The sequence below is a fragment of the Solanum verrucosum genome, unplaced genomic scaffold, assembly GCF_900185275.1.
Source record: "Solanum verrucosum unplaced genomic scaffold, falcon-dt-bn FXZP01000189.1, whole genome shotgun sequence".
NCBI classification, from domain to species: Eukaryota; Viridiplantae; Streptophyta; class Magnoliopsida; order Solanales; family Solanaceae; genus Solanum; species Solanum verrucosum.
This window is the reverse complement of record NW_026020814.1, coordinates 108,826-135,400: the sequence shown is the minus strand read 5'-3', so window position 1 is coordinate 135,400 and position 26,575 is coordinate 108,826. Positions and strand designations below refer to the sequence as shown.

The following is a 26,575-nucleotide window of genomic DNA, read 5'->3' as shown; positions in this document are numbered from 1 at the left end:
GGAAAAAGTGGCCTCAAGGTGAAGGATTGTCAGTTGCAAGCTAGCAAGGGTAAGGATGGTAGGAAAGTGCAACCTAGTGATTCTAGTTTGGATGCTCCTCGTCAGGATAAGTTCTATGTTTTTCAGACTCGACAAAATCATGAGGGTTCTCCAGATGTGGTGACCGCTATGTTGAAAATTTTCATCTAGATGTTTATGCTTTACTTGATCCGGGTGCTAACTTATCTTTTGTTACTCATTATGTGGCCATGAGGTTTGATATTGGTCCCAAAATCCTTTCTAATCCCTTTCATGTCTCTACTCCCTTCGGTGTTCTATTGTGGCTAAGAGAATTTATAGAAAGTGTCCTATTTCTATTTTTCATAGAGTCACTCATGTCGATCTTGTAGAGCTTGATATGTTAGATTTGATGTTATTCTTGGGATAGATTGACTTCATGCATATTATGCTTTCATAGGTTCTAAGACCTGATTAGTCACATTCAAAGTTTAGAACAAACCTATCATCTCATGAGAATGGGGAAATTATATTTTTGAAGGTAAATTTTTATCTTTCCTAAAGGCTAGGAAGATGATTTGTAATGGTTTCATTTATCATCTTGTTCGGTTTAGGGATAAAGAATCTGAAACCCTACTCTTGAGTCAATGCTGATTGTAAATGAGTTTCCAGAAGTATTTCCTGATTATCTTCTCGGTATTCCTCCCCAATGGGAAATAGACTTCGGTATTGACATTTTTCTAGATACGTATCCTATTTTTATTACCCATTATCGTATGGCCCCAGTAGAACCTAATAAGTTAAAATATCAGTTGAAGGGTTTTTAGGATAATGATTTTATTAGACCGAGTATCTCACCATGGGGTGCTACGATGTTGTTTATTTAGAATAAAGATGGTTCTCTCTAAATGTGCATTGACTATCGATAATTTAATATGGTTTCCATAAAGTATAAGTATCCTATTCTAAAGATAGATGATTTATTTGATTAACTTCAAGGAGCGATTTACTTCTCTAAGATTGACCTTCGGTCGGGTTATCATCAATTGAGAGTGACAAAGAACTACATTTTGAAGATGACTTTTCGAACTCGGTATGGTCATTATGAGTTTTTGGTGATGTATTTTTGTTAAACTAATGCCCTGACATCATTTATGGATTTGATGAATAGGGTCATCAAGCAATATCTTGATATGTTTGTGATTGTGTTTATTGATAATATTTTGATTTACTCGCGGAGTGAGGATGAGCATGTTGAGCATTGTGTTTTAAATTCTCAAGGATAGAGAATTGTATGCTAAGTTTAGCAAGTGTGATTTTTGGCTGAGGTTCATTGCCTTCCTTGGTCATATTGTCTCCAGTGAAGGTATTCAAGTCAATCCTAAGAAAGCTGAGGCGGTTAAGAATTGTCCTAGACCCTCTTCTACTTTTGATATACAAAGTTTCTTGTGTTTAGCCGGTTACTATAGAAGGTTTGTGGAATAATTTTCCTCTATTGCTTCACCTTTGATGACATTGACTAAAAAAAGTGAAATTCCTATGATCAAAAGCTTGTGAGAAGAGTTTCCAAGAGTTGAAGGATAGCTCACTTCGGCCCCTATATTGACATTACCAGAAGGATAATATGGTTTAGTAGTATATTGTGATACTTCACAAATTAGTCTTGGTTGTGTTTTGATACAACACGGGAAAATCATTGCTTATGATTCAAGGCAATTGAAGGTGCATGGAAAGAATTATCCAACTCATGATTTGGAGTTAGAGGATGTGGTATTTTCTTTAAATATTTGGAGGCACTACTCATATGGTTTTCATGTAAATGTGTTTAATGATCACAAGAGTTTGAATTATGTGTTCACTCAAAGGGATTTGAATCGACAAAGGAGGTGGCTTGAGTTATTGAAGGAATAGGACATGAGTTACCTATATCATCCCAGAAAAGAGAATGTGGTATCGGATGCTCTTAGTCAAGTTTCAATGGGAAGTGTTTCTCATGTTGAGGATAATAAGAAAGAGTTAGTTCGTGATGTTCATAGGTTGGACCGATTGGGTGTTCGTCTGGTTGATTCATATGAAGGTGGTGTAGTTGTTCAAAATGGTTCAGAATCGTCGTTTGTATTTGATGTGAAGGTTAAGCAAGATCTTGATCCGATATTAGAGTATGTATAGTGACAATTTAGGAGTATAAAACTTCGGTTGAGTTTATTTTCTTGATATGTTATATTTTGATGTTATTATGGGCATGGATGGGTTAACCCCTACCATACCGTCATGGATTATTTTGCAAAGACTGTTACCTTAGCCATGCGTTGTATTCCCCCAGTTGTGTGGTAAGGTTCTGATAGCCGCACATCGACTTAGATTATCTCTTATGTTTGGTCTCAGAGATTAGTATCTAGTGGGTTCTTAACTTATTTTTCATATGTTTGTGATGTTAGTAGGGAAGGCCCTATGGTTGATTATGTCCCTATTATGCGTAAGTTAGTAGATTTCTTTCGTACAGAACTACCTAGCCTTCCTCCTGAGTATGATATTGATTTAGCTATTGATCTTTAGTCGAGCACTTGTCCAATTTCTATTCCACCCTACCGTACGACACCTACTGAACTTGTAAAGCTCAATATTCATCTTCGGGATCATTTGAGTAAACGATTCATTAGATTAAGTGTCTCACTTTGGCTAGCCCCATCCTATTTATGAAGAATAAGGATGGTTCTTTACGTATTTGTATAGACTACATGTAGTTAAATAGGGTGACAATGAAGAATAAGTAACCTCTGCATCGTATCGATGGCATATTTGATTAGCATCAAGGTGCCACATTATTTTCTAAGATTTACTTAAGGTCCTGGTAACATCAATTGCGAATTAGGGTTGAGGACATCCCTAATAAAGCTTTTGGGATTCAATTATGACCATTATAAGTTTCAAGTAATATCATTTTGGTTAACCAATGCCCTAGTAGTATTCATGGAATTGATGTCGTGTGTATTCATACCTTATATAGTTTACTTCATCATTGTGTTCATTAATGTCATTCTTGTCAACTCGAGGAGTAGGGAGGAGCATGAGTAACTTATGATGATTGTGCTCCATGCTTTAACAAATCAATGGCTTGACGAGAAGTTCTTAAAATGTAAATTTTGGCTTGAGTCTATAGCACTCTTGGGGCATATGGTGACCAATAATGGGATTATGGTAGGCCCAACAAAGATTGAGGTTGTTCAGGATTGGTTTTGGCCCACCTAGGTGACAAATATTCAAAGTTTTGTTGGATTGGCAAGATACTACTGAGGGATCATCGAGGGATTCTCTTCTATAGTAGCTCTAGTAACTGGGCTGACTACTAGGTTGGATGTTCCTTTATGTGGTTCGATGAGTGATCGAAGATTTTTTTGAAGCTCAAAGAGTTGCTTACCGCAACTTCTATTCTAACTCTTCCAGTTGAGGGAGAAGGTTTTATGGTGCATTATGACATATCTGACATCAATTTGGGTTGTGTTCTGATGCAACAATGGAGTGTTATTGATTATATGTCGAGGTAGCTTAAGATGCATGAATGCAACTAACACACTCATGATTTGGAGTTGGCGGCGGTAGGTATTTTACTTACAATTTTGAGGCACTACCTATATTGATTTTATTGTCAGATCTTCATAGATCACTGGAGTATTCAATATATTTTAAGCCACAAGAACCTTAACTTGAGGCAGCGTAGGTGGATTGAGATTCTAAAGGACTACAAACTCTCTATTTTATACCATCCGGGCAACATAAATGTGGTGGAAGATATATTAACCTAGAAGGCAGTGACTATGGGGAGTCTAGTCTTCTATTTAGTTTTAGAGAGATCTTTGGATTTAGACATTCATTCCTTAGTCAAAATGTTTGCTCGACTTGATATCTCTGATCCCGGTCGAGTTCTAGCTTATATTGAGGCTCGCTCCACCCTATTGGAGAAGATTCATGGTTGAAACTTAGAGGATGAGGTTTGGTGTCTATTCGTGATCAAGTTTTGAATGGAGATTCTTATGAGGCGACCTTAGACTCTGAGGGTGTTTTGAGATTTGGTAATCATACTTGTGTTCCTAGTGTTGGAGATTTGATTCAGATAATACTTCTAGAGGCTCAAAACTCGAGATATTTTATTCACATGGTCACAACTATGATACATAGAGATTTGAGGTAGCAGTACTAGTGGAACAATATGAAGTTGGGTATTAAAAGACTATGCAACTTATTGCATGTGTTTTTATCAAGTAAAGGGAAAGCACTTGCGACCTCGTGGTGAGCTTCAGAGATCAACCATTCATGTGTTCAAGTGAGAGAGGATCACTATGGACTTTTTTTAGGGTTACTGTAGATTTCTTGAGATTTTTATAGCATTTGGTATATCATGGATTGGTTGACCAAGTCTGCTTATTTCTTTCCCATTCAATCTTCGTTTAGTGTCAGGAGGTTGGCATGTATCTATGTGAGGGAGATGGTTTGTCTTAATTTGGTTTCAGTGCCTATTATCTTCGATAGAGGTTCCCAACTCATTTCTAGCTTGAGGAGGGCATTCTAGGAGGAGTTGGGTACTTTGGTTGACCTTAGCACAACATTTCACATGCATACTAATTGGTAACGTTCTAATAACAAGTATTGTTTGAGTATTTAGATTGTCCTATTTGAGGCATTGTATGATAAGCATTGCCAATCTCTAGTTGGTTGGTTTAAGGCTTTAGAGCTTAAGCCTCGTGGTACGTACTCGCTTCAAGAAGCTTTGGCTTGAGTTCATGTAACTCTGGCCATGCTACTTGAAGCTCAGAGTAGGCTGAAGAGCTACATAGAACATTAATGTCGTTCTTTGAGTTTTGGTGTTGGTGATCTTGTTTACCTCCAAGTGTCTCCCTTGAAGGGCATGATGAGATTTGGGAGGTGGGGCAAGCTTAGCCTCTGGTATATTGTGCCTTTTGAGATCCTTTGAGTAGTTGAAGATGTTCTTATTAGTTGGCCTTGCCACCTGCCTTTTAAGTTTTTCATAGAGTTTTTATTGATGTTTCACCGATATATTCCTGATGAGTCTCATATGCTTGGGTATAACTCAATCTAGCTGGATGATCTTTTGACTTTATGGAAAAACCAAGTTCTATGTTGGCTAGGGGCGTCAGACGATTGCACTCATGAGATATTCTTGTGCGTAAGGTTTAGTAGAGACACCATCCAATCAAGAAAGCTGCCTAGGAGAACAAGTATGACTTGCGAGCCTAGTATCCACACCTGCTCGAACCCTAAGGTATTTCTTTACTCTTTAATTTTGAGGAAGAAAGTAATTTTAGTAATGGATGTTGTAATGACATTCTAGGTCTTTTTCTCTAGACTTTTCGGTGTTTAGATCTTTCCTGTAGCGGACCAAGACATTTGTTACATACTAGGACTGATAGTTCGGTCACCGAGCCCTTCATTTAGTTTAATGCAAGTTTTCATTGTTTAGTGATTTTGAAGTTTGAACAGATGATTTTGGTTAAACTTTTAGCTACACAACATTATAATGTAATTTTCATGATTTTGTTTTCTTTGAAACATCGATTTCAGTCTAGATAGGTCTCTTGGTTTGGGTACTGAGGCTTCCAGACTCATAGAGCAACCTTTTGGCTTATGACAAACATAAAAAATAGCATTATGATGTTTTGTGACATGTTTAAGGTCAGATTATGCCCATTTTTGGGGCTCTAGTTCCTTGAGCTAGTTGGGACCTATTGACAAAGTGAATTTTGTGATTCCTTGTGTGGGTTCCATAATACAATTTGTTTTTCAATTTTAGACTGGAGATTTATTGTTGCATTATGGGTGTCAAAATGATTTTATTGGTGCTACGATCACTATTTCAATAGTTTGTCCGCATTCATAGCGGATTAGAAGGGAAAAGCATCAGTTTAGAGATGTGGAGCTCATGCGTTTGATTTTGAGATAGTCTATGCTTACTATACTTAGACATTGCTTTTTGATTGTTCTATCATGATAGTTTTCTAAGTGTTGGGTTGGTATTTATCATCCTAGTTAGCCTTATTTTCATTGTATCAGAATTATTGGGTTGATCATGAATAGTTTGATGTTATATTTTATTCGGTGAGTTGTGAATAAGCTAGAATGGCCTTAGTATCAATTTTATTGAGCCTTAGGCTAGATTAGTGAGTATTTTCCTTAGATGTTGGTTTTGTGGCCCAAGGGGTTAGATTCGAGAATGTATTGGATTAGTTTCGACCCTACGGGCTAGGTTGTGACCTTTGGGTATCATTATTAGTAAGACTGGATGGCTAACTGTGGTGTGATGACTAACTAGACTTATTCATGACCCTATTCCTTTATGTAAAATAGTTGATCCGAGGTAAGATTCTAGGAGGGGCTAGTTAGTGTCGTCACTATTCCGATTTAAGATTTCAAGAGATGTTAGGTTTGTGTAGAGTCATTTCGATGTAATATCCTAGGATTGACTTGGCTTCTAAGGCTTTCAGATGTAACATTCTAGGAAGGACTATCTATTCCAACATGAGATTTTAGAGTGTGCTAGGTTTTGGTAAGGCTTTTGAATGTCAGATTTTGGGAAGGACTAGTCATTGCGATGTAAGTTTTCAGGGTATGCTAGGTTCTGATAAGATTTCTGACGTAAGCTTCTAACAAGGACTAGAAATTTCAACGTAAGATTTTGGGGTGTGCCAAGTGTAAAGAAGGCCTTTTAATGTATAATTCTGGCAATGACAAGTCATTCCAAGGTAAGATTCTGAGGTGTGATAGGTTCTGATAAGTATTTTTGATGTAAGATTGTAGGAAGGACTAGTTATTCTAACGTAAGATTCTGGGAGATGCTTGGTTACATGGTATAATCTCGACATAAGATTATGGGAAGGTACATATGTGTGTTATTAGGTTGTGCCTTATAATGTACCTTTTGTGTGCACTTGCTGGGCATATGGGGGTTCAACCAAATTATGAATTGTTTTATTGTTACTGTTATGCCTTTATTTGTGCCTTCTAGGCTTATGGGGTTCATGATTCATGACTACCCTTGCCTTTACTTTTGCTTTATTACCCCATTCCAATCTAATCCCAAGTAACCGCGAAAGAACAAATCCTCCGATAACACATTAGAGCCGCATAAATAGGAAGAGAGAGGACATAAGATAATTAAAGCTCACAATCACCTAAACTATGACTCATGCCATCAAACTCAAGTCTACAACTATAGTCTACATGAATCTAGTCCGTTCGAAACGACGTCGGAGACGAAACAAGGCTACAAGAATCGCAAGCCAAAACCAACACTAGTCTATTCTAGACTAAGGCCGAACATGCTTAATATAACAAGTAATAATGCAATTAATACACAACAACATGCAACACATATAAACCTCAACTAGCATGGTAATAAACCCAAAACAATGTTGACCAATCCTAAAACATGGTATCTAGGAAGACAAGTAGGAATGACTAGGTACCTGCCCCCAACTCACTCTAATCAACATGTATTTACGCAATCCAGCTTAATCTATATGGGAAAGAAGTTGTAGCCTACCTGTAGGCCGACCACAATCACAAGGCTGGAGCTTTTACTTTCTGAACAACATCCGAACTATACCACACTATTAAAAATAGGATCACAACATCAGTACGGTCGTTTAGAAACCAAAGCAAATAAATGGAGAAAAGCCTATTCTAGAGTCAAATGAGAATTGTGGAGCCCATGCCATAATTTTTGGAATTGACTCCATCACAAGGTCCTATTCAATGCCAAACTTGTGTTCCAAAAAGGGGAATGATTTGGGGATCGGAATAGCCACAACGAACAACAAGAAAGAAAACAATAATTTAGCTCCAAAAATAAGAACAAGGCAACGAGTTGCAATGATAATTCACCTCAAACGGAGGTTGCCCGACACTATCTGATCACTCCTCAACGTAGCCTCGACAATTTCAGACGTGCGGGACTTCAAATAACTCGATTTCAAGCTAAAAGACTAAGAAATCACACTTTGAAGATTCCAAAGAGAGCTACCCTTTCGACTTGTCATATTTAAAGATTAGTCTAATCTCTTCTTCACAAACGTGGAGGTCCACCGTGAATACAAACCCTGTAAATATGACGATGGCCTTGTGATCATGTCCAAAGAGGAACAGGACCCTATGAATATGGCAGGGACCCCACAAACATCACCCCCACGAACGTGTCTAGGGCCTGGTAAATGTGGCCACCAGGCTGTCAAGCCTTCACAAACATGGCATAGGGCCTGCGATCGTGAAGGCCATAGCCTCCACCAACTAATGCATATCAACTTGTTTTTGGCAAGTCAAATTCTGACAGAGAGTTCCGAATTCATTTGAAACTCCGTGCACGCAAATGAGATATGCAACCCTACCGAATTTGATATTACAGACTCAACACAATAGTTGATATTACGATACAAAGTCAATTTGGCAAAAAGTGGTTTCCATCCCCTAACTTTGTTTTAAGCCAAAATCCGTAAGGTGGCTCAAAATTAATTAACTCAGAAGCCTCAGGATTCAAATGAAGGGTCGTTCTAGACGAAACTCAATATACTGGAGCTAACGGCGCTGATGGAATTCTCGTCCGATCTTATTTATGTAGAATGTTGACTAAAGTCAAACTTAGGCCTTAACTTGAAAGTTAAAACGCCTAATCACAGACTCGCACTGAAAGCCTCACGATACCTACCTTGGTAAAAGCCTAAAATAACCCATTCAGAGATGATTGTATCGTCAAAATTGAAGTAATTCTAAGATCATCTTCTTGAAATTTTGTTAAAAAAATGACCATTCAAGGTCAAAAAGCTCTTAAAAAAGTATAACTCGCATAAAAATCAAACAAACGATCAGGTGACGGGACTGTCAGTCCCAGGTCATAAATGACTTGAAGTCACTATTTGACTGCTCTAAACAATGAAAAGAAGGTATAAACACATAAATAACCTGGAGGGTCATTACAATGTTGTAAGGATCCTCATGGTCATTTGCTTGTTTTTGTGTGTTTTTACTGTTTTCCCCTTCCCGTAACTTTGATTTTGGTGAACACATATTAGGCCAATATATCAAAATTTGCTTTTGCCTACTTCTTTATTATTTTAGAAAAAACTAGCAAATAATTTATGAAGGTCATGAATCACACTTTAGGGAGCTAACTACTGATAGCAAATACGTTGACCTAATTTGAAGAACATTATCTATCAACATATCCTTCCCTTCAAAAGATATAAAATGCTCCAGTGATATTCCAGTTAATATTAGAAAATATAGATCTTTATTTTCAAGATTCCATGCATTTACTTCTTTTATTAAAATTTACCATGCTTTTTCAAATTATTGAATTCTTTTATGTATAAATAATGAATTTTGTTTAATGCAAAACTTGATTTAATTTCAAATAGTTTTAGAAATAATCTATTCATTGTAGAACTATTTTAATGAAACTCTAGGAAGATTGTTTTTTGAATTTTAAGATTTAAGAACTGCTTATAATTATTTTTGGAAAACTCCAGATATTTGAAAAACATTAGTAGACATTGATCGATCATGATACCTTGAACTACTTGTATTAGAGTAAGAGTTGTTAGTTTACCATTGGATTGAGCACTAACAGAAAGCCCTAGTAAGGCTTAAAAAGTTATCATAAGTGAGCAGTTAGTTCAAGCACTAGAATGAAAGCTCAATTAAGGATTAAGTATATATACTTGAATGTTAAGAATCTTGATGTCTGAAGAGTACATGTGATAGAAAATTTACAATTAGACAAAGATCGTCCTTGACTATATAAAAAGAATAGGAATAAGAATGTCAGAATCACAAGAAACTCCCTATAAAGAAAGAAAAGAGTACTTCTTACAAAGATTCTGAAGAAAGATTTTCAAAAGGAGCATAATTTTTTAAGTTAATTGTTTATAAAGAAGTGTTTTAAATTTAAATGCATTTCATATTTCTTTTTATGTTTTTTCCGCGTAAGTGTCCTATTTTGATTACGTGGGTTCTATATTGGCTTTTAAAAATGTAGATACAAGCTTTATTATTGAGAAGGTAACATATTAGGATCTCCTCTCTTCTAGCTGATTTGGTGAGTTTCATTCAGAACATTATAGCTCACGAGTCCTTCGATATCATTCTTTTTATGCATTATTCAGTCGAGGATTAGCTCAAAATTTGTGTCTTGAGAAATCCACGTATCTTTTTAAAGGCCTTAAAGATAATTTGAAGTCATAAATCAATGCAAATTATTCATGTGGTTTATCAGTTTTTCGTTTATCAAATTGAAACAGGCAAAATGTTTTAGACTATGTTTTTATTTCCAAGAAAAACATTTTCTATCATTTAAACGTCTGATTTACATGATAATATGTAACGACCTGATTAGGTCATTAGAGAAAAGCCAATGGGGAAAGAATTGAGGTCAGAAAACTCTTTCGTAGTAACTTGAGATTTCCTAGCCTAGTCCAGATTTAGATGAAATCGGAGTCTAGGGAAATCTGGTAACAAATGAGAGATCTATTAATGATTTTGATTACATGCGTAGTTAGATAAGTCGTTAAGGGATCCGTAAGATTTTACGGAATTGAATTCGGGTGAGTAGAACTCCCGGAATCGATCTTAGCGTGAACAGTATTTTCTGAGCGTCGTTGGTCAAAGGTGTGTTGTGAAATGGGAATCTTGGAATTATTAAAATAGCTCACTGTTTCGTGCAAGCCGCTTTGGCGCTGGGTTTTGTCGCTCTAGCGGGGCCGCTGTAATGGGGTGAGGACCGCTGTGGCAGGCGAGATGCAACTTAAGTCAGAAATAAAACCCCCAAAATGTTTTATTCTGCACTTTTTGACTTTGAGAGCTATGAGACGACCCCAGACGAGTTCTTGACCGTTTTTCACCATTCTTGAGGCTAAAGGTAAGGTTTTCACTCTCCGAATCTATTTTTCAATCCGTAGAACTTAGTTTCTTGGGTAATTATTGATGGGGGAGGGTTTTGATCTGGAATTTATGGTGGAAAAAGCCCTAAATTGGGTATTAGGATTTTGGGTTTGATCTAGGGTTATTAGGTTTGTTATAATCCGGATAATTAGACCTTTGATTGTTGATCCTTGCGTTAATTGTATATTTTTAGACCACGAACAAGCGAGAGGAACCCGGAAAGGAAGATTCAAGTGTCTTAGGGGATTCAAGCTTGGATTCGAGGTAGGTGATAGTTGTGATTTCATGTTGGTGTGATATATGTTTGTAATTGCTTCATTATAATACGTGTATGTATGCGAATGTTGCACTATTGATCACACTACTTATGGATGAGAATAATTGAATAATTGTATGACATGAATCACCTCTTGTTGTATGATTGTGAGAATATACATTGTGATTGTGATTGTTGCTTGTTGAATAGACCGAGTGTTGCGTTCCGACACACTAACTTGGATTGGTTGCCACGTTCCAACATAAACATGGGATCGGTTGCCACGTTCCGGCATAAACATGGGATCGGTTGTCACGTTCCGGCATAAATATTGGATCGGGTACCACGTTCTGGTATGCTAACAGTTTGGGTGTGGGTTCCATGAGAGGACCATTGAATTGAGTTCCGTGAGAGGACCATTGAATTGTGTTGTGTATCTACTTGTGATGATTTCGTTCATATCTAATGATGATTGATATTGGAAGATGGTATGTTGCTCTAAATTGATATAATTGTGATATGTGAGAATCGTGAAATTGTTCGTTGTTCGTAATAGTTGACTAATATTGTATATGTTCGGTTTATGCATATTTTATAATGATTGTGGTTACTTGCATGTGTGTCACTTAGTGGGATAGCTGCGTGATCCTATCAGTACACGGTGGTTGTGTACTGATACTGCACTTGCTCTTATTTTTGTTGAGTACAGGGCATCTTCCGGCGGCTATTGACAGACCTCGCTTAGAAGATCAGTGATCGTTGATTCAAATTCAAGGGTAAACCAGTTCTTCCGGGCTGCCTTGAGTTTTCTTTTTGTTTAGTCCATCCTATTCGGACTTAGACTAGTTCTTTAAATGATTTTCTTGTTTAGACTTGTGAATCTTGTTAGAGTTTTTGTACATTGACTTTCAGGTTCTAGGGATTGTTCTTCCGCATTAGTTTGGTTAGTTGTTTGTTAAAACCTTGGAGTTTATGGGAACTTCCTTATTTAGTTATTTAAACCTGCTTCCGTAGCTTTAAATTGTTAGTTAGTTAGTAGTTATGGTTCTCCCACCGGAGGATTAGTGTGGGTGCGAATCACGACGGTCTGAATCGTGACATAATATATAGAGTATGATTCGAAATATACACTTAGTCAAGTTAAGGCACTTAATGTTGATCGAGACTTGATCAAAAGTTAATTTGTGATAGAATACTAGGTAAAGACAACTTTACTCTCATAGCATGAAAATCTAAGATTACATAATTAGAATAAATTCAATAAAATTGGTGGGCTGGGGATTTTTGCTGTTTACCAATAGTCAAATTGCAAAATTTGTCATCTACGTACGACTTGTATATAACTGTATTTTTTTAAAGATAGAAATTTGCTATTATGTCTTAATATCTTGGTGGGACAACGACTACATTAATTTATTCTAACGGAGGAAGAAAAGGAGGTTGTAGCGATTGAAATTCCAGACATTCAATCAAGCTTGAAGGAGTGTGAGGTAAGTCTTTGTGGTAAAGTGATATTAGATAAAAAGGTTAACTTTCAAGGAATCAAGAACATTTTACCTTTGGCTTGGGGAAACCCAGTAGGACTGGAAATAAAGGAAATAGGATATAATTTTTTCAGTTTAGTTTTAAGGATAAGGAAAGTATGGACAACATAAGATTGGGTACGCCATGGTTATATGATAGATACCTCCTTAATGTTCATCCTTGGAACCACGATTGAAGAGCGATTCTGTAGTGTTTAATGAATGTAATATGTGGGTTCAAGTTTGGAACGTCCCCTTACACTGGATATCAGAGGACGTACGGTGCAAAATAGGTCAAGCTTTGGGAGGAACTGTTGATGTTGTAATCCCGGGAAATGGGAACAAGAAGGGACGATATATGAGACTTAAGGTCATGATGAATATCTCCAAGCCACTGCCTAGAGGTAAATTAATCAAATTAGGAGGGGACACTACATGGGTTGAACTACGATATGAAAACCTTCCTTATGTTTGTTTTTACTGCGGTATACTAGGACATAATGAGAAAACTTTTGTCCAAAGAGCCAAGGATATACGATCAGACACACTAAAAAGGGATCCGTTTGGGGCATGGCTAAAAGCAGAGAATCGTGTGGCTTCCGCAGATAATCAGAGACATGAAGGAGTACACAATATGTCAAAGTGAATGCAAAGAAACTACAGGTCTTAAGGAAATTGACGAGGATTCCATGCACAAAAAAAGAATCAAACCAATTGCAGCCTATGGAGATAACAACTTATGAATCACAAGAGGGAACTTCTGTTGCTAATAAAAACCCAAATTTTGGATATTGGATTAGGGGAGGAGGATAAGTGCTCAAAACTACCACCTGACAAGAATACATATGACGCCACAGCAAAGGAAAATGAAGATGCTGCCCAGATGAATACAAAAGACCTGACAGAAAACATTAACCAGGGTATCATAATCATTAATCAAATAGAAGGCCATAAAGGAATCAATACTTACAAGCTGGAACAAAAGATCAGGTATGTGTTTCTGCTCTTGAGGCTTATTTTGAATGCTTATCTCAGTCATTAGAATTTGAACATTGTAATGAAAATAATAAGCTTATGCAAATAAGGAATGACAATCAGAATGAAGGGGAATAAAGGATAAACTGGAAACGGAGGGTTAGACTAGTTGGTGCTTCTAATAGTTTAAATAAGGATACAAAATTAAAGAGTGTTAATGAAAATTGTGGTGAGCTTGTTATTTTAGAGGAAGGAATACAAGCTACAGGGGATAGACAAAAGAGTGGTAATGCTTCGAATATTGATATAGCAACAACAAAGAATAAAATCATGGTGAAGCGGGAGGCTAGCTCTAAATGGCTTCCCTCTTTACAATGAGGGCTATGGTGTGGAATTGTCGAGGCCTGGGGTGATCCTTGACAGTTCCCTTTTTGAAGGAGAATGCGTCTTCACTCTCCAAGTATTATTATCTTAAGTGAAACAAAAAATAGAGAAAGCACGGTTAAGAGGGTAGAAAGAAAAGTAAATATGGTGCACGCTATAACTGTGGAGCCGATGGGATTATCAGGAGGTCTAGCTTTATTTTGGAATGACACTATCCAGATATGTGAATCACATTCTTCTCCTTTTTATATCGCAACTTTGATAAAAGATGACTTAGCTGATTGCAAATATTGGTGTATATTTGTGTATCTAAGCACATATAGAGTTACTCGTAGATATCAGATGCAAGAATTGGTTAAAAAATGCATAGATTGGGGTGCTTTGTGGGTCATAGCTGGTGACTTTAATGATTTTATTGATGAATAGGAAAAACAAGGAGGAAGAAACAGAGATACTCGGACATTTGGAGACTTTAAGAACTTTATATGGAACTTAGGTGCAATTGACTTAGGTTATAATGGAAAACCTTGGACATGGTGGTGTTACAGGGAAAATGAGGGTATAATCCAGGAAAGGCTAGATCGTGTCTTAGTCTCTCCTAATTGGAAAATTAAATTCGAGAATGCGAATGTGCAACATATTGAAACTGAGGCATCAGATCATTTTGCCTTGATGTTGTCTTCTGATGCGGAACAATTAAGGAAGAAAAAATGGTTTTATATTGATAAAAGGTGGATTGAGTGTGAAGGAGTTCAGAATATTATTTCAAAAGCTTGGTCATACGATTGTAATGGCTTTGAACAATCTCGAGTTAGCTTTAAACTCAAACATAGCCGTAGATCTTTGGTGGCTTGGTTAAGGGGGCTAATGGTAATGCAAGAAAGAGAATTATTAGCATTAAGGGAAAGATTACAGCCCTTAGGAATAACGCTAGTAATTTTGACTGGAGTAAATTAAGGTTACTGAAAAGGGAACTAAGCAAAGCCTATAACGATGAAGAAACCTTTTGGAAACAGAAGTCTAGAGCCTTATGGTTGCGTGAAGGGGATAAAAATACTTCATATTTTCACATGGCAACCTTGCAAAGAAGAAACAGAAATATGATAAAAGGTTTCCAGATATCTGATGGGAGGTGGGTGGTAGACCAATCTGATATAATTCAAGAAGTTGAGCAGTATTATAATGCGGTGTTTGCGATGCATCCCCTTAAAGCACCAGGTGTTGATGGTATGACTCCTCTATTTTTTCAAACGTATTGGAATATCTTATCAAAGGAAATTTGTGATGCTGTTAAAAGTTTCTTTAGTACAGGATATTTACTCCCTACATGAAACCATATTTTAATCACTTTAGCGCCTAAAGTTAAAAGCCCCACCTTAGTTTTACAATTTAGACCAATAAGTTTATGTTCTACCTTGTACAAGATTATTGCAAAAATTCTAGCTGCAAGAATGAAATGTGTTCTAACTAAGGTGATGTCCCCTACTCAAGCGGCTTTCATCGGTCATAGACAAATAACTGACAATGTTATTTTAGCTCATGAATTTATGCAGGTGTTAAAAAACAAACGCAGAGGTAGGCAAAAATATATGGCCATGGAATTACATATGTAGAAAGCCTATGACAGAGTCGAATGGATTTATTTACAAGAAATGCTTTTACGAATGGGTTTCCATAAAAGATTTGTCGAATGGATAATGCAATGCATCTCTACACCTACTTATAGTTTTAATATAAATTGGGAGATAATTGAATCGGTTAAACCTACCAGGGAGATAAGACAAGGAGATCCATTATCACCATATTTATTTTTAATATGTACTGAAGGTTTATCAACATTATTGAACATATCAGAGGAACAAAATGAAATCCAAGGGCTAAAGTTGAATAGACATAGGCCAAGTGTGACTCATTTACTTTATGTGGATGACTCCTTTATATTTTGTTCAGCTAACAATCAAAATGCAAGTTGTGTAGCCAATATCTTAAAGAAATATGAACGAAGCTCTGGGCAAGTGGTTAATCTAGATAAATCAGCAATCTGTTTTAGTAAAAATGTGAGAGAGGAGGAGAAAGTTGAGATATCCTCGTTGCTTGGACAATGACAAAGGAATGACATGGGTATGTACTTAGGCTTACCGGTTGTTGTGGGACGCTCCAAGAAAAGGATGCTAGAGTTTATAAAAGAAGGAGTCAAGACGAAAATAAAAGGAGGAAGGGAAAAATTTTAAGTACTGCGGGAAAAGAAATTATGCTCAAGTCCGTACTAGCAGCGATCCATACGTATGATTTGTCTTGTTTCCAACTCCTTGATGGTCTATGTAAGGAAATTACATCCCTTTTTTCAAATTTTTGGTGGGGACAAACAGAGGAGAAAATAAAGATGCATTTTGAGAAATGGGATAGATTATGTGATTCTAAATCAATAGGAGGATTAGGCTTTAGAGATCTAAAAGCTTTTAATATGGCACTATTAGCTAAGCAAGTTTGGCGAATTCTATCTCAACCAGATTCTTTAATAGCAAGAGTTCTTTAAAGCAAACATTTTCGAAACTCAACCTTTCTTAAAGCTTCAACATCATCTTCTGGTTCCTGGATACGGAAGAGTATTTTGTGGGGAAGAGATCTTTTGACTAAAGGATTAAGATGGAGGATTTCTGATGGGAAATATATTAATGTGTGGATCGACCCTTGGATACCAAATAATAATGGCTTCATACCTAAGAGTATTCATGGACATAGAAATTTAGATTTAGTAGTATCTGATTTAATTGATAAGAATATGCACATATGGAAAATACAAGAGCTAAATTCGTTGTTTGAAGCTAAAGATGTTATTGCTATATTGTCTATCCCAATTTCTATTGCAGGTTTTAATGATAGGTTTATATGGCACCATACAAAAACAGGAAACTATGAAGTTAAGTCAAGTTACTACATCGCAAAGGATTTGATCGGTAAGACGAGCAAAAATGCTTTTGGGACTACCTATGGAAGTTGGGAGTTAAAAGTAAGCTTAAACACTTTTTGAAAAAATGTGTGCTTAACTCTCTACCCGTCCATAGTAATTTAGCAAAAAGACTACACAATGTAGATAAGACTTGTAAGATTTGTGGTCTTGGACCTGAAGATATAGAACATATGTCATTCAAATGTCCTCGGTCTCAACTTGTGTGGAAGCAATGTCCTATAAATTGGCCTGATATAGGATATATTAAAGATTTTTCTATATGGTGGTATGACGTGTTCTTAAATACCAAATCTTTTCCTGAATCTATTGACTTGATAAACTTGAGCGCTAACATTATGTGGCAAATTTGGAAAGGTAGGAATAGTTGGTTGTTTAATCAGGAAAGTTAGAACCAAGAGATATTGTTTCTAGATCGATGTTTGAGTATGAAGAATATAAAGAGTTACTAACAAAAAGTCTTTCGTCTTGTTCCTCTAGAAATCATCCTGCGATTAAACTAACAAATTTGGAAGATGGTATTTTATTGTTTACAGATGCAGGATTGCAGAATTATGATGGAAGGGCAAGTATCGGTATTGTGGCTTTGGATAGCCTTGGGAACCTGCTTCATGCCCATGGATCCCCAATCCAATTTGTTGGGAAAGTCAAGACTGCTGAAGCGATTGCTATTAGGAAAGCTCTTAAATATGCTATCAGTAAGGGATGGAAGAGAGTGAAGATTTTATCAGATGCTAAAAATGTTGTTGATATGATTCAGAAACGAGTAACGACTTCATGGGAGATAGAAGTGTTGTGTGAAGACATTTGGAAGCTTTCAAGCATGTTCAATCATGTAGAATTTATATATATTTCTAGATCTGTGAACAAAATAGCGGATAGGTTAGCTAGATACTCTATCTCTTTGTTGAAGGAAATCTCTTGGGAGAAGTTTTTCCCAAGTTGGATCATCCAGGATGCAAAAGATATGTTTAAACTATGTATTCCGTTGATGCAATAATAAAAGAGGTTCTGTTTCGGAGAAAAAAAAAAAGATTGGTTTGGTTGTCCAGTACTCTATCTAGCACGACCTTCTCTCTAGTACCTCTAGCCCAACCTTCTACGTCACCTGGTCATTCTTTATATGTTCTAACCTATCTTACACTTGTTGGACTTGGGATCTGACTCAAAGATAGGTTTATATTTAATTCAGATGCAATCATTTTATAAAAATAACTATTAGTAGAACTATTAGACTTTCATAGTCAATTAAAAATTCACAAACTGAAACATTCAAACATTAATATATATCATCTCGATAATGATCGATCAAGTCAATCGGTAGTAAAATGTAACTTGGTAAATTAAAATCAACAGTGCATAAAACCTCTACTTTTTATATGTAAACTATCAATTTTATTAATTAACGTGTAGATTGTTATCATATTATCAACTAAAGTTTGATATAAATTTTCTTACAAGTATCTTATAGATGAATTGATTGTACATATATTTTTTAGACCATTAGTTTATATAATTTTTATATATATATATATATATATATTTTTAAAAAAGGTCTCGCTAAATTACTAGTGGTATTGTTTTGTTGGTATATTCTTGATGTCAAATATTATGATTAATTAGACATTTTTTTTCAATAATAATTCATTATTCATGGCTCTCCTTAATGATCTCCCATAATATATATTTATTCATGGTAAACCACTTTAGGTTTTCCTTTTCTTTCTCATTACCTATCAATATTATTGAATGATGATGTAACATTGTCCTTTCATCGTCCGTAATGTTTGGTGTTTAAATCCTATAAAAACCACCTTTCTCACTTGCATATTCCATAAGTTGTGCAGTATTTCTCTAATCATCAAGAGAAAATACTGCAATTCTCAGAGAATAATCAACCTATCTTTGAACATAAAACAAGAAGAAAATTCACTAAATAAAAATGGCACGTCAAGTGATTGTTGTTGCTCTCCTCTTTGTTGCCTTTGTTGGGTTGGTTTCCGGTGCCTCATCACCAAGCAGCTCACCGTCTTCATCCCCATCATCATCACCATCATCATCATCATCATCATCGCCATCATCATCCCCCGCAGCTGCACCTAAAAGTAAGAGCAATGGAAGTGCACCCACACAATCACCCAAGTCATCATCATCACCTAAGGGAAACTCACCATCATCATCTCCTACTTCAGATTCCTCCAGCTCAGCAGAATCACCTGAAGAAGAGGATGTCTCATCACCTCCTTCTCCTTCAACAGATTCTACCACCACAAGTGACTCAGCTCCCACACCAAGTGCTACTTCAGCTGAGGCACCCACTACAAGCAGTGCCACCACTTTGAAGGTTTCATCCATCTTTGCTGTTGCTGCTGTTGCTGGATTCTTCTTCTAACATGCTAAGCCCACATATTTTACTCATTAGTTATTTAAAGCTTCATCTTGGTTGAGTGATTCTTTTGTAATAGATTTTGACTAAAATATTCAAAAGTCAAATCAAATGCCTCATTTTTACTTTAACGTGTCATTAGTTCTTCTTATGAACCAATACATCTCTTATTAGTGAATCTTTTTTGTAACTCTGAATAATATTTTTTTTGTGACCAACGATTTTTGCAATATGTAAGTTTAAAGTCAAAAGCTTTGTTATACTCCCCTCATTCACTATTATAATTTTTTTTCTTCATCAGAATTAATTTAACTAACCTTTGGGGTAAATTAAATTAGATTTATTTAATATTTTAAATATACAATCTAATTATTAGATATCTGAAAATTATATTAAAAATAGTACATGTTGAAACCATTCACATATAAATCAATAAAATAATACATCTTGAAATATTAATCAAAGTATATATAACTTGACTCTACAAATAAAAATGAAGGAAGAAACTATATTCGGAAGCCTATCAATGGATTTGGCTTCCCTCTATCCCATTTCCCTTCTCCCTTCTCATATAACCATTGATTTATTTTTAAATTTTAAATTTTATCAATATATGAGGTATCTCATCTCCTATCAGTGTTATTATTTATTAAATTTTGCACTAATGAATATTCGTGGCAAATAATTTGACGAATTGAAGTAGCTAGTAATTGGGTTACTAGCAGTTTTAATTAAATTATAATGTTATAATTTTAGGATAATATATTGTATGATTTATTATTTAAAAATGATATTTTTTTGTTTCATATATATATATATATGTGAGATTTCTGATAATGATAATGAACGTCATAAATGAAGGTTCTGCATAATTTGAGATTTACAATTTTGTTTGTTTGGTATAGTTAGATATTTAAAATAGTTTTTTAAAATTATGGCTACTAGTCATGTTTCAGTTTTTTTTAAGAGTATAAAAAATATTTTGAAAAACTATGATCAAACACATTTTAAAACTTCAACTCAAATATAATTTGGATCTAATTATATAAAAATATTTAAAAATTTATGATCCAACATTAGCTTAAAAAACTTATATACTTTTTTTTACAATGAGAAAGATGAAATTTTCTTCACAACAGTACACACACATTTAATATGTGCTAAACCGTAATCCAACTGGGCCAATCTATATCTATATAATAATAAAGCTGAATATGAAAACGGTGAGATGACGCTCTCTAAGAGCTTCAATCCTATTTATCTTTTTTTTTTTTTGGGGTTTTTGGCCTTCTTTTTAAATTTTAAAATACAAAATAATTTACCTAAAAATTTAAAGAACATTAAAGATAATCATATTTAATTGTATCTTCATCAATAGCCATATTTAATTTATTTTGTCATGAATGTTATTATTTTCTTTTTCTATAATATTTATCAATTTCTCATCAATTATTACAAACCTTTTCATTTTATTTAAAAAGAATTCCAACAATTTTTTCACGACAGTTAAATTTTATGGGTTTTATTTATTTATTTTATAATCTTTTCCTTTTTTTTTGTTCTTTATTTTACTTCTTTTTATTATTTATTCAATTCAAGAATTTTTTATCTTTATATTATATAAATTTATTTCTTTAATCTTCTTTATTTTTATTTTTTCTTCTTTATTTAACTTTTAAGTTTGACTTCCATAACTTAAATCTATTAAACTTCTATTCTTAATAATATCATTAATTTCATGACTTTTAAGTTGTCATATTCTTAACCTCCACGGTGAGGTGGCGCTCTCTAAGAGCTTCAATTCTATTTATCTTTTTTTTTTGTGGGGCTTTTGGCATTTTTTTAATTTTAAAATACAAAAAAATTCACCTAAAAATTTAAAGAGCATTAAAGATAATCATATTTAATTACATCTTCATCAATAGCCATATTTAATTTATTTTTTCATGATTGTTATTATTTTCTTTTTCTATAATATTTATTAATGTCTCATCAATTATTACAAACCTTTTCATTTGATTTAAAAAGAATTCCAACAAATTATTCACGAAAGTTAAATTTTATGGGTTTTATTTATTTATTTTATACTTTTCCTTTTTATTGTTCTTTATTTTACTTCTTTTTATTACTTATTCAATTCAAGAAATTTTTATCTTTATATAATATAAATTTATTTATTTAATCTTCATTATTTTTGTTTTTTCTTCTTTATTTAACTTTTAAGTTTCACTTCCATAACTTAAATCTATTAAACTTCTATTCTTAATAACATCATTAATTTCATGAATTTTAAGTTTTCATATTCATAACCTTCAACTATTAAATTATAAAATTTAAGATACTTTATGATATCTCTCCATTTTTATCAATATAAATTTACAAGTTTTTTGTTTCATGAAATCCCAACTCAAAATGATTTTTTATATTTCATTGTTCTTTGTAGTATTATTATATTATAAAATTCATGTTTTAACTTGAAATGATGAAGAAGACTCTTCAATGTTGATTTTGTCAAATAGGATGCCGAACAAGAGCTCAAAAAAGTGGGCACTGATTCTGTATTCTTATTTTTATCTATGTTTTTATGATAAGGTCCCAAGGAAGATGTGTTTGTTTGTGTTTTCTCTATGTAACTTCTTAGTTTGAATTTTTATAATCATTTATTATTGCAAGTCTGTATTTTTGTTTAGATGCAAATTAGTTATTGTTACTTTGTGTGTAATTAATAATACTAACTATTAACAAATGTTTAAAATACTATTGCACAGAGAACTATTTATATTTTCTTTAAAGATTCCTTCATTTTTGTCTATATAAATCCATAATTTTTCATTTCATGAAACTCTTGCTCGAGATTATCCTTTTTATTTCATGTTTGAAGTAGTGTTTTTCTTAATTCTTCTTAAATCTCTCTCACATAACTGCTAAAACATAAGTTAAAGAGCCAAAGAGGCACCTAAACGTTTCTTATTTCAAATTAAATAACGGACATTGAAAAAGAGTATTAAGTACTAAATCTACACTACACAACTACACTACAACATATTTTTACTTCAATTTGTTGGATTTCATTACATGAGTGCAATTCAATTTCATTTTGTATGTACTCATCAATTTCATGAAATTCACCTTCTCGTAGTATGTTAATTTTCTTTTTTGGTTTGGAGTGGGGCTGTAAAGTAAGATATTTTTACTAAATTACCTTTAATATATATCTTGAAAAGAAAATTAGTTCTTTGACCCAATTTTTTGGTAATATAATTCTTTTTAATTAAATAAGGGTAAAATTGAAAAAAAAAAACATCATTAAAGTCTTTTTGACTATGTAAAATACAATTTATTTTGAAATAAAATAAAAAATAAAAACAAAATTTTATTTTGAAATGAAGAGAATATGTAATGTAAGAAGTGAAAAAAGTATAGAAAAGTTGAAAGACCTTCTTTATTACCTGTGAAGTGACCAAAATTATTGTAAATATAATTAGCTAGACAATCTAACTGTACTTATCAATTTAAATCTAGCATAATTTACATATGCTCATTTTTACGTTTTAGACATTACAATTTCATTTATCTTTTTCCTCTTTTTGAGTTTTTTTATCTTTCTTATTTTTATTAATTAATTTATTTAATAATAAATTTTTTATCATATTATTGCATCTAATTATATCTCATGAATTACACAAAAGCCTATATTTATTTGCATTCTCTACTTAAATAACATGCCTCATCAATTTCTTTTCCCTAATTTTTAATGTTTACCCAATCTATGTTAAACTCATATATATATATATATATATATATATATATATATATATATATATATATATACTAGTTTTTCGACATGTGCTTGCTTATTTAAGTGAAGAGTTGAATAATAAGCTTTGCACAAAATAATATTGCACATTTTTTTGTGAATGTTCAATGTGGATCGCCATATATATCTCTTATTCATGCGAATCTATGAAGATAGTCAATGAAAAATTTATTAGTTAAATGAAATAATGCGTATATTTATTTCAATTTGATGAGGTAAAATCATGTAATTAATCGTATCTCATTAATATTATTTCATAGACGATATATGTTGTGCATTTTTCTTGTCATCTAACAAGATGTGCTTTGCACGTGTATTCCACGTTAAACTGTTCAGATGTCATATGAACATATGAAGAGAACAACTACATTTTATTTTTTAGAAGTAATCTTTGTATATTAATTTTTATTTTATAAGTTATAACATAATAGATGACGTTCTTGTTGTTAGCTCTCACATTTGACTTCTCGATTAACTGTATACATAAATTAAAGAAAGTTATTTGACTGTCCATAATTAACTGAGAAATGTTTCCTTTTTTTTACCGGAAAAACTAAAATTAAAATTAAAGAATATATTCTATCTCTGAAATCATATATTATAATCACCTGTTTATCTTACACCTAACTAAGATGTAGTTCATATACTTGTAAACAATTTTTAATTTATTCAATCAAGCATGATTCATCCAAGGAAAAATAACAACATTGTGTTAGCACATATATAGGGGCGGTGTAATAACATGAAAAATTATTGATCAACAGTTAATACAAGAAAAGAAAAGATGAAAGATAGAAATAATTAATGTAATAATTATGAGAATTCATAATATTATAACTAAAGAATGTTATAGAGTGTGAATAACGTTTGCAATAATTAGTAATAACTAAGAGAATTTATAATGTTATAACTAAAGGATTAATGTGCAATAGATGTATTTCTAATAAATATTATACTTACATAAATTAATAGGGTTTTTAATTAATGTTACTATTTTTCTTATAGTTATTAGATTTTAATTTAGTGTAGGGACAAAATGAAAATGTTTATTCCATATTACTGAATATAAAATTTATTTTGTAATTGATAGATTTTTAAATGATTCATATATATTCACATATTTTCACTCTTGAGAAGTTTAATAATTTTGTAAAAAGATGTGCAGAAGCATATATTTACTTCACAAGAGAAATTGTTAACAAAACAAATGAATTTAGACTACATCATGTTAACTTCATTTATTGAAACATTACATACTAATGTATATATTAAGCAAACAAATAATTATTATATCATCAAAATTATTTTCCTCAAGTACTCGAGGTTATGGAATGTGCCCTCTAAGGATAAAATGATTTACTTCATCAAAATACTAGTACCTCATATTCCACTAAACATTGAACTCACTCAACGACAATAAATCACACAAAAAAATTTTAAATGTAAGAAGAAGAGTAGGAGATTATAAAAAATTGTGGTGAAAAATGAGAGGATGCCCCTCTATTTATAGTCAACAAAGGGTAGTATGAACAAGTGTACTTTGTGTCTTATCTGAAAAGTCAAGACCTTTTGGAGAAGTCACAACTCATAGAAAAATCACAACCTTTTGAAAAAAGTCACAACTTATTGGAAAAGTCACAACTCATCGAAACAGTGACCTTTCCGAGAAGTCACAACTTATTGAAAAAGTCACAATTCATCGAAAAATCACAATGCTTTGAAAAAAATCACAACTTATCGAAAAAGTCACAACTCATCGAAAATGTCACAACCTAAGTTAAGGATATTATAGTAATTTAACATTTAAGTTAGGAGTTCATGCTTTTAAGGTAATATATAAAATAATATATATATTGTGTGTAAATTACACAAAATGATCAACTTTGTCTTCATTATTTTTAAAGTACTTTTCCTTCCTTCTGTGATAATATATTTTATTTGTTAGAAATTGGTTCAGTGTGAATAATAAGATGAATTCAAATTTGAATTTTGATCTATTTAATTAAATTTAAACTAAAAATTCTTTTATATTCAAAAAATATGAAACGATTAATTTACACCTTTGATATAATATTTTATGAATGCGCATAGCGCGGCTAAGTTGCCCAGTCATGAAATAATACTAGTAAAACGTGGACATGTTATATCACACTAAAGGAAATGATTACCCATCTTTACTTAATTTAGGTTAGATGGTGAGTACGTACTTTATTATTTTTTTATTTTTTGGTTAAAAGCATTGGTGAAGACCAATTTATAATAAAAAAATATATGTACACAATTACACATAGTGTAATCGAAAAGTGTTTCTAGCTCAAAGAGAAAAGGAAACAAAGCTAAAGGGAAACGAAATTCAGACAATCCCAACAAAAAGAAAATAGAACGAAAATGTAAAGGAAAGGGGTCAAACTATCTGGAAGAGTTCAATCCTAGAGTGTCTCTACTTTATCTTGGAACCTATTCTCTTTCTTTTTGGGACAAAAACAATTTATCTTCAACTCTTAGGTGATGCCACTATAAGATACCACAAAGCTCTCACTAGGTGTTGTGGCATCTAACTCATAAAAATTACTGTTTAAACTTTGGGGATGTGATTTCAGGTGAAATTAAAGTACTAGTATTAGAATACTGATAATTCTTAATTTTTTTACAAGGTGTTAGAAGGAGCGGTTAATTTATGACTTCTATTGCTTTTCATCTACAGGAATGAACCTCTAAAAATGTTGAACCATCGCTAGAAAGAATAACTATACAAGATCCCCCCACCCCGAAATAAAAGACTCCTCCAGGAGACCAAGCAACTATAGATCACCTTTCTTTATACTTTTTGTTGCATTTTGAAATTTATGTAGTAATTGGACCTGCAACTTTTTGAATTATTGTTGTGCTAAAAGTAGTTCTTAATCAGGTTTCCTTTCTCTTATTACTTTGAATTGTATGTTTGGAATTTTGCTTTTTATCCCTGTTCAATATATTTTTATGCTTTTGTTAGTAGTTCATGAAAAATATGATATTAAATGGTACCTAAAAAATAAAAAAAACCATTAGTTCAATAGTCGGCTAACTAGTTTGCTTCACTTAGAACATGTGGTACTTGGATGTCCCCTTTTGTCATCATTCTTTAATCGTCTAAACTTACATACCAATAATGCATGGACTATTCCATTTCCCCCCTTTGCCATTCTCTCTTTAATCATCTAAACCTCCATACAAATAACCCATGGACTATATATCTCAATTTTAGATCACCTTCTGCATCAATGTTTCCTTACATAATAATTCAATCCTTCATGAAATTATCAATGCTTCAGCTCCCAAGCTAGTA

At 33.3% G+C, this 26,575-nt stretch overlaps 1 protein-coding gene across 1 annotated transcript; it reads left to right on the top strand.

Annotated features, from left to right (window-relative positions):
* Nucleotides 1–18,986: 18,986 nt before the first annotated feature.
* LOC125813353 (uncharacterized) lies at nt 18,987–19,439 on the top strand. Its single transcript, XM_049492853.1, has one exon. The coding sequence runs from the start codon at nt 18,990–18,992 to the stop codon at nt 19,437–19,439; it is 450 nt and encodes a 149-aa protein (XP_049348810.1). The 5' UTR covers nt 18,987–18,989.
* The last annotated feature ends 7,136 nt before the right edge of the window (nt 19,440–26,575 follow it).

Bases quoted from the DNA above. Each gene is read 5' to 3' on its own strand.
- LOC125813353 (XM_049492853.1), top strand. From the start codon at position 18,990: ATGGCACGTCAAGTGATTGTTGTTGCTCTCCTCTTTGTTGCCTTTGTT.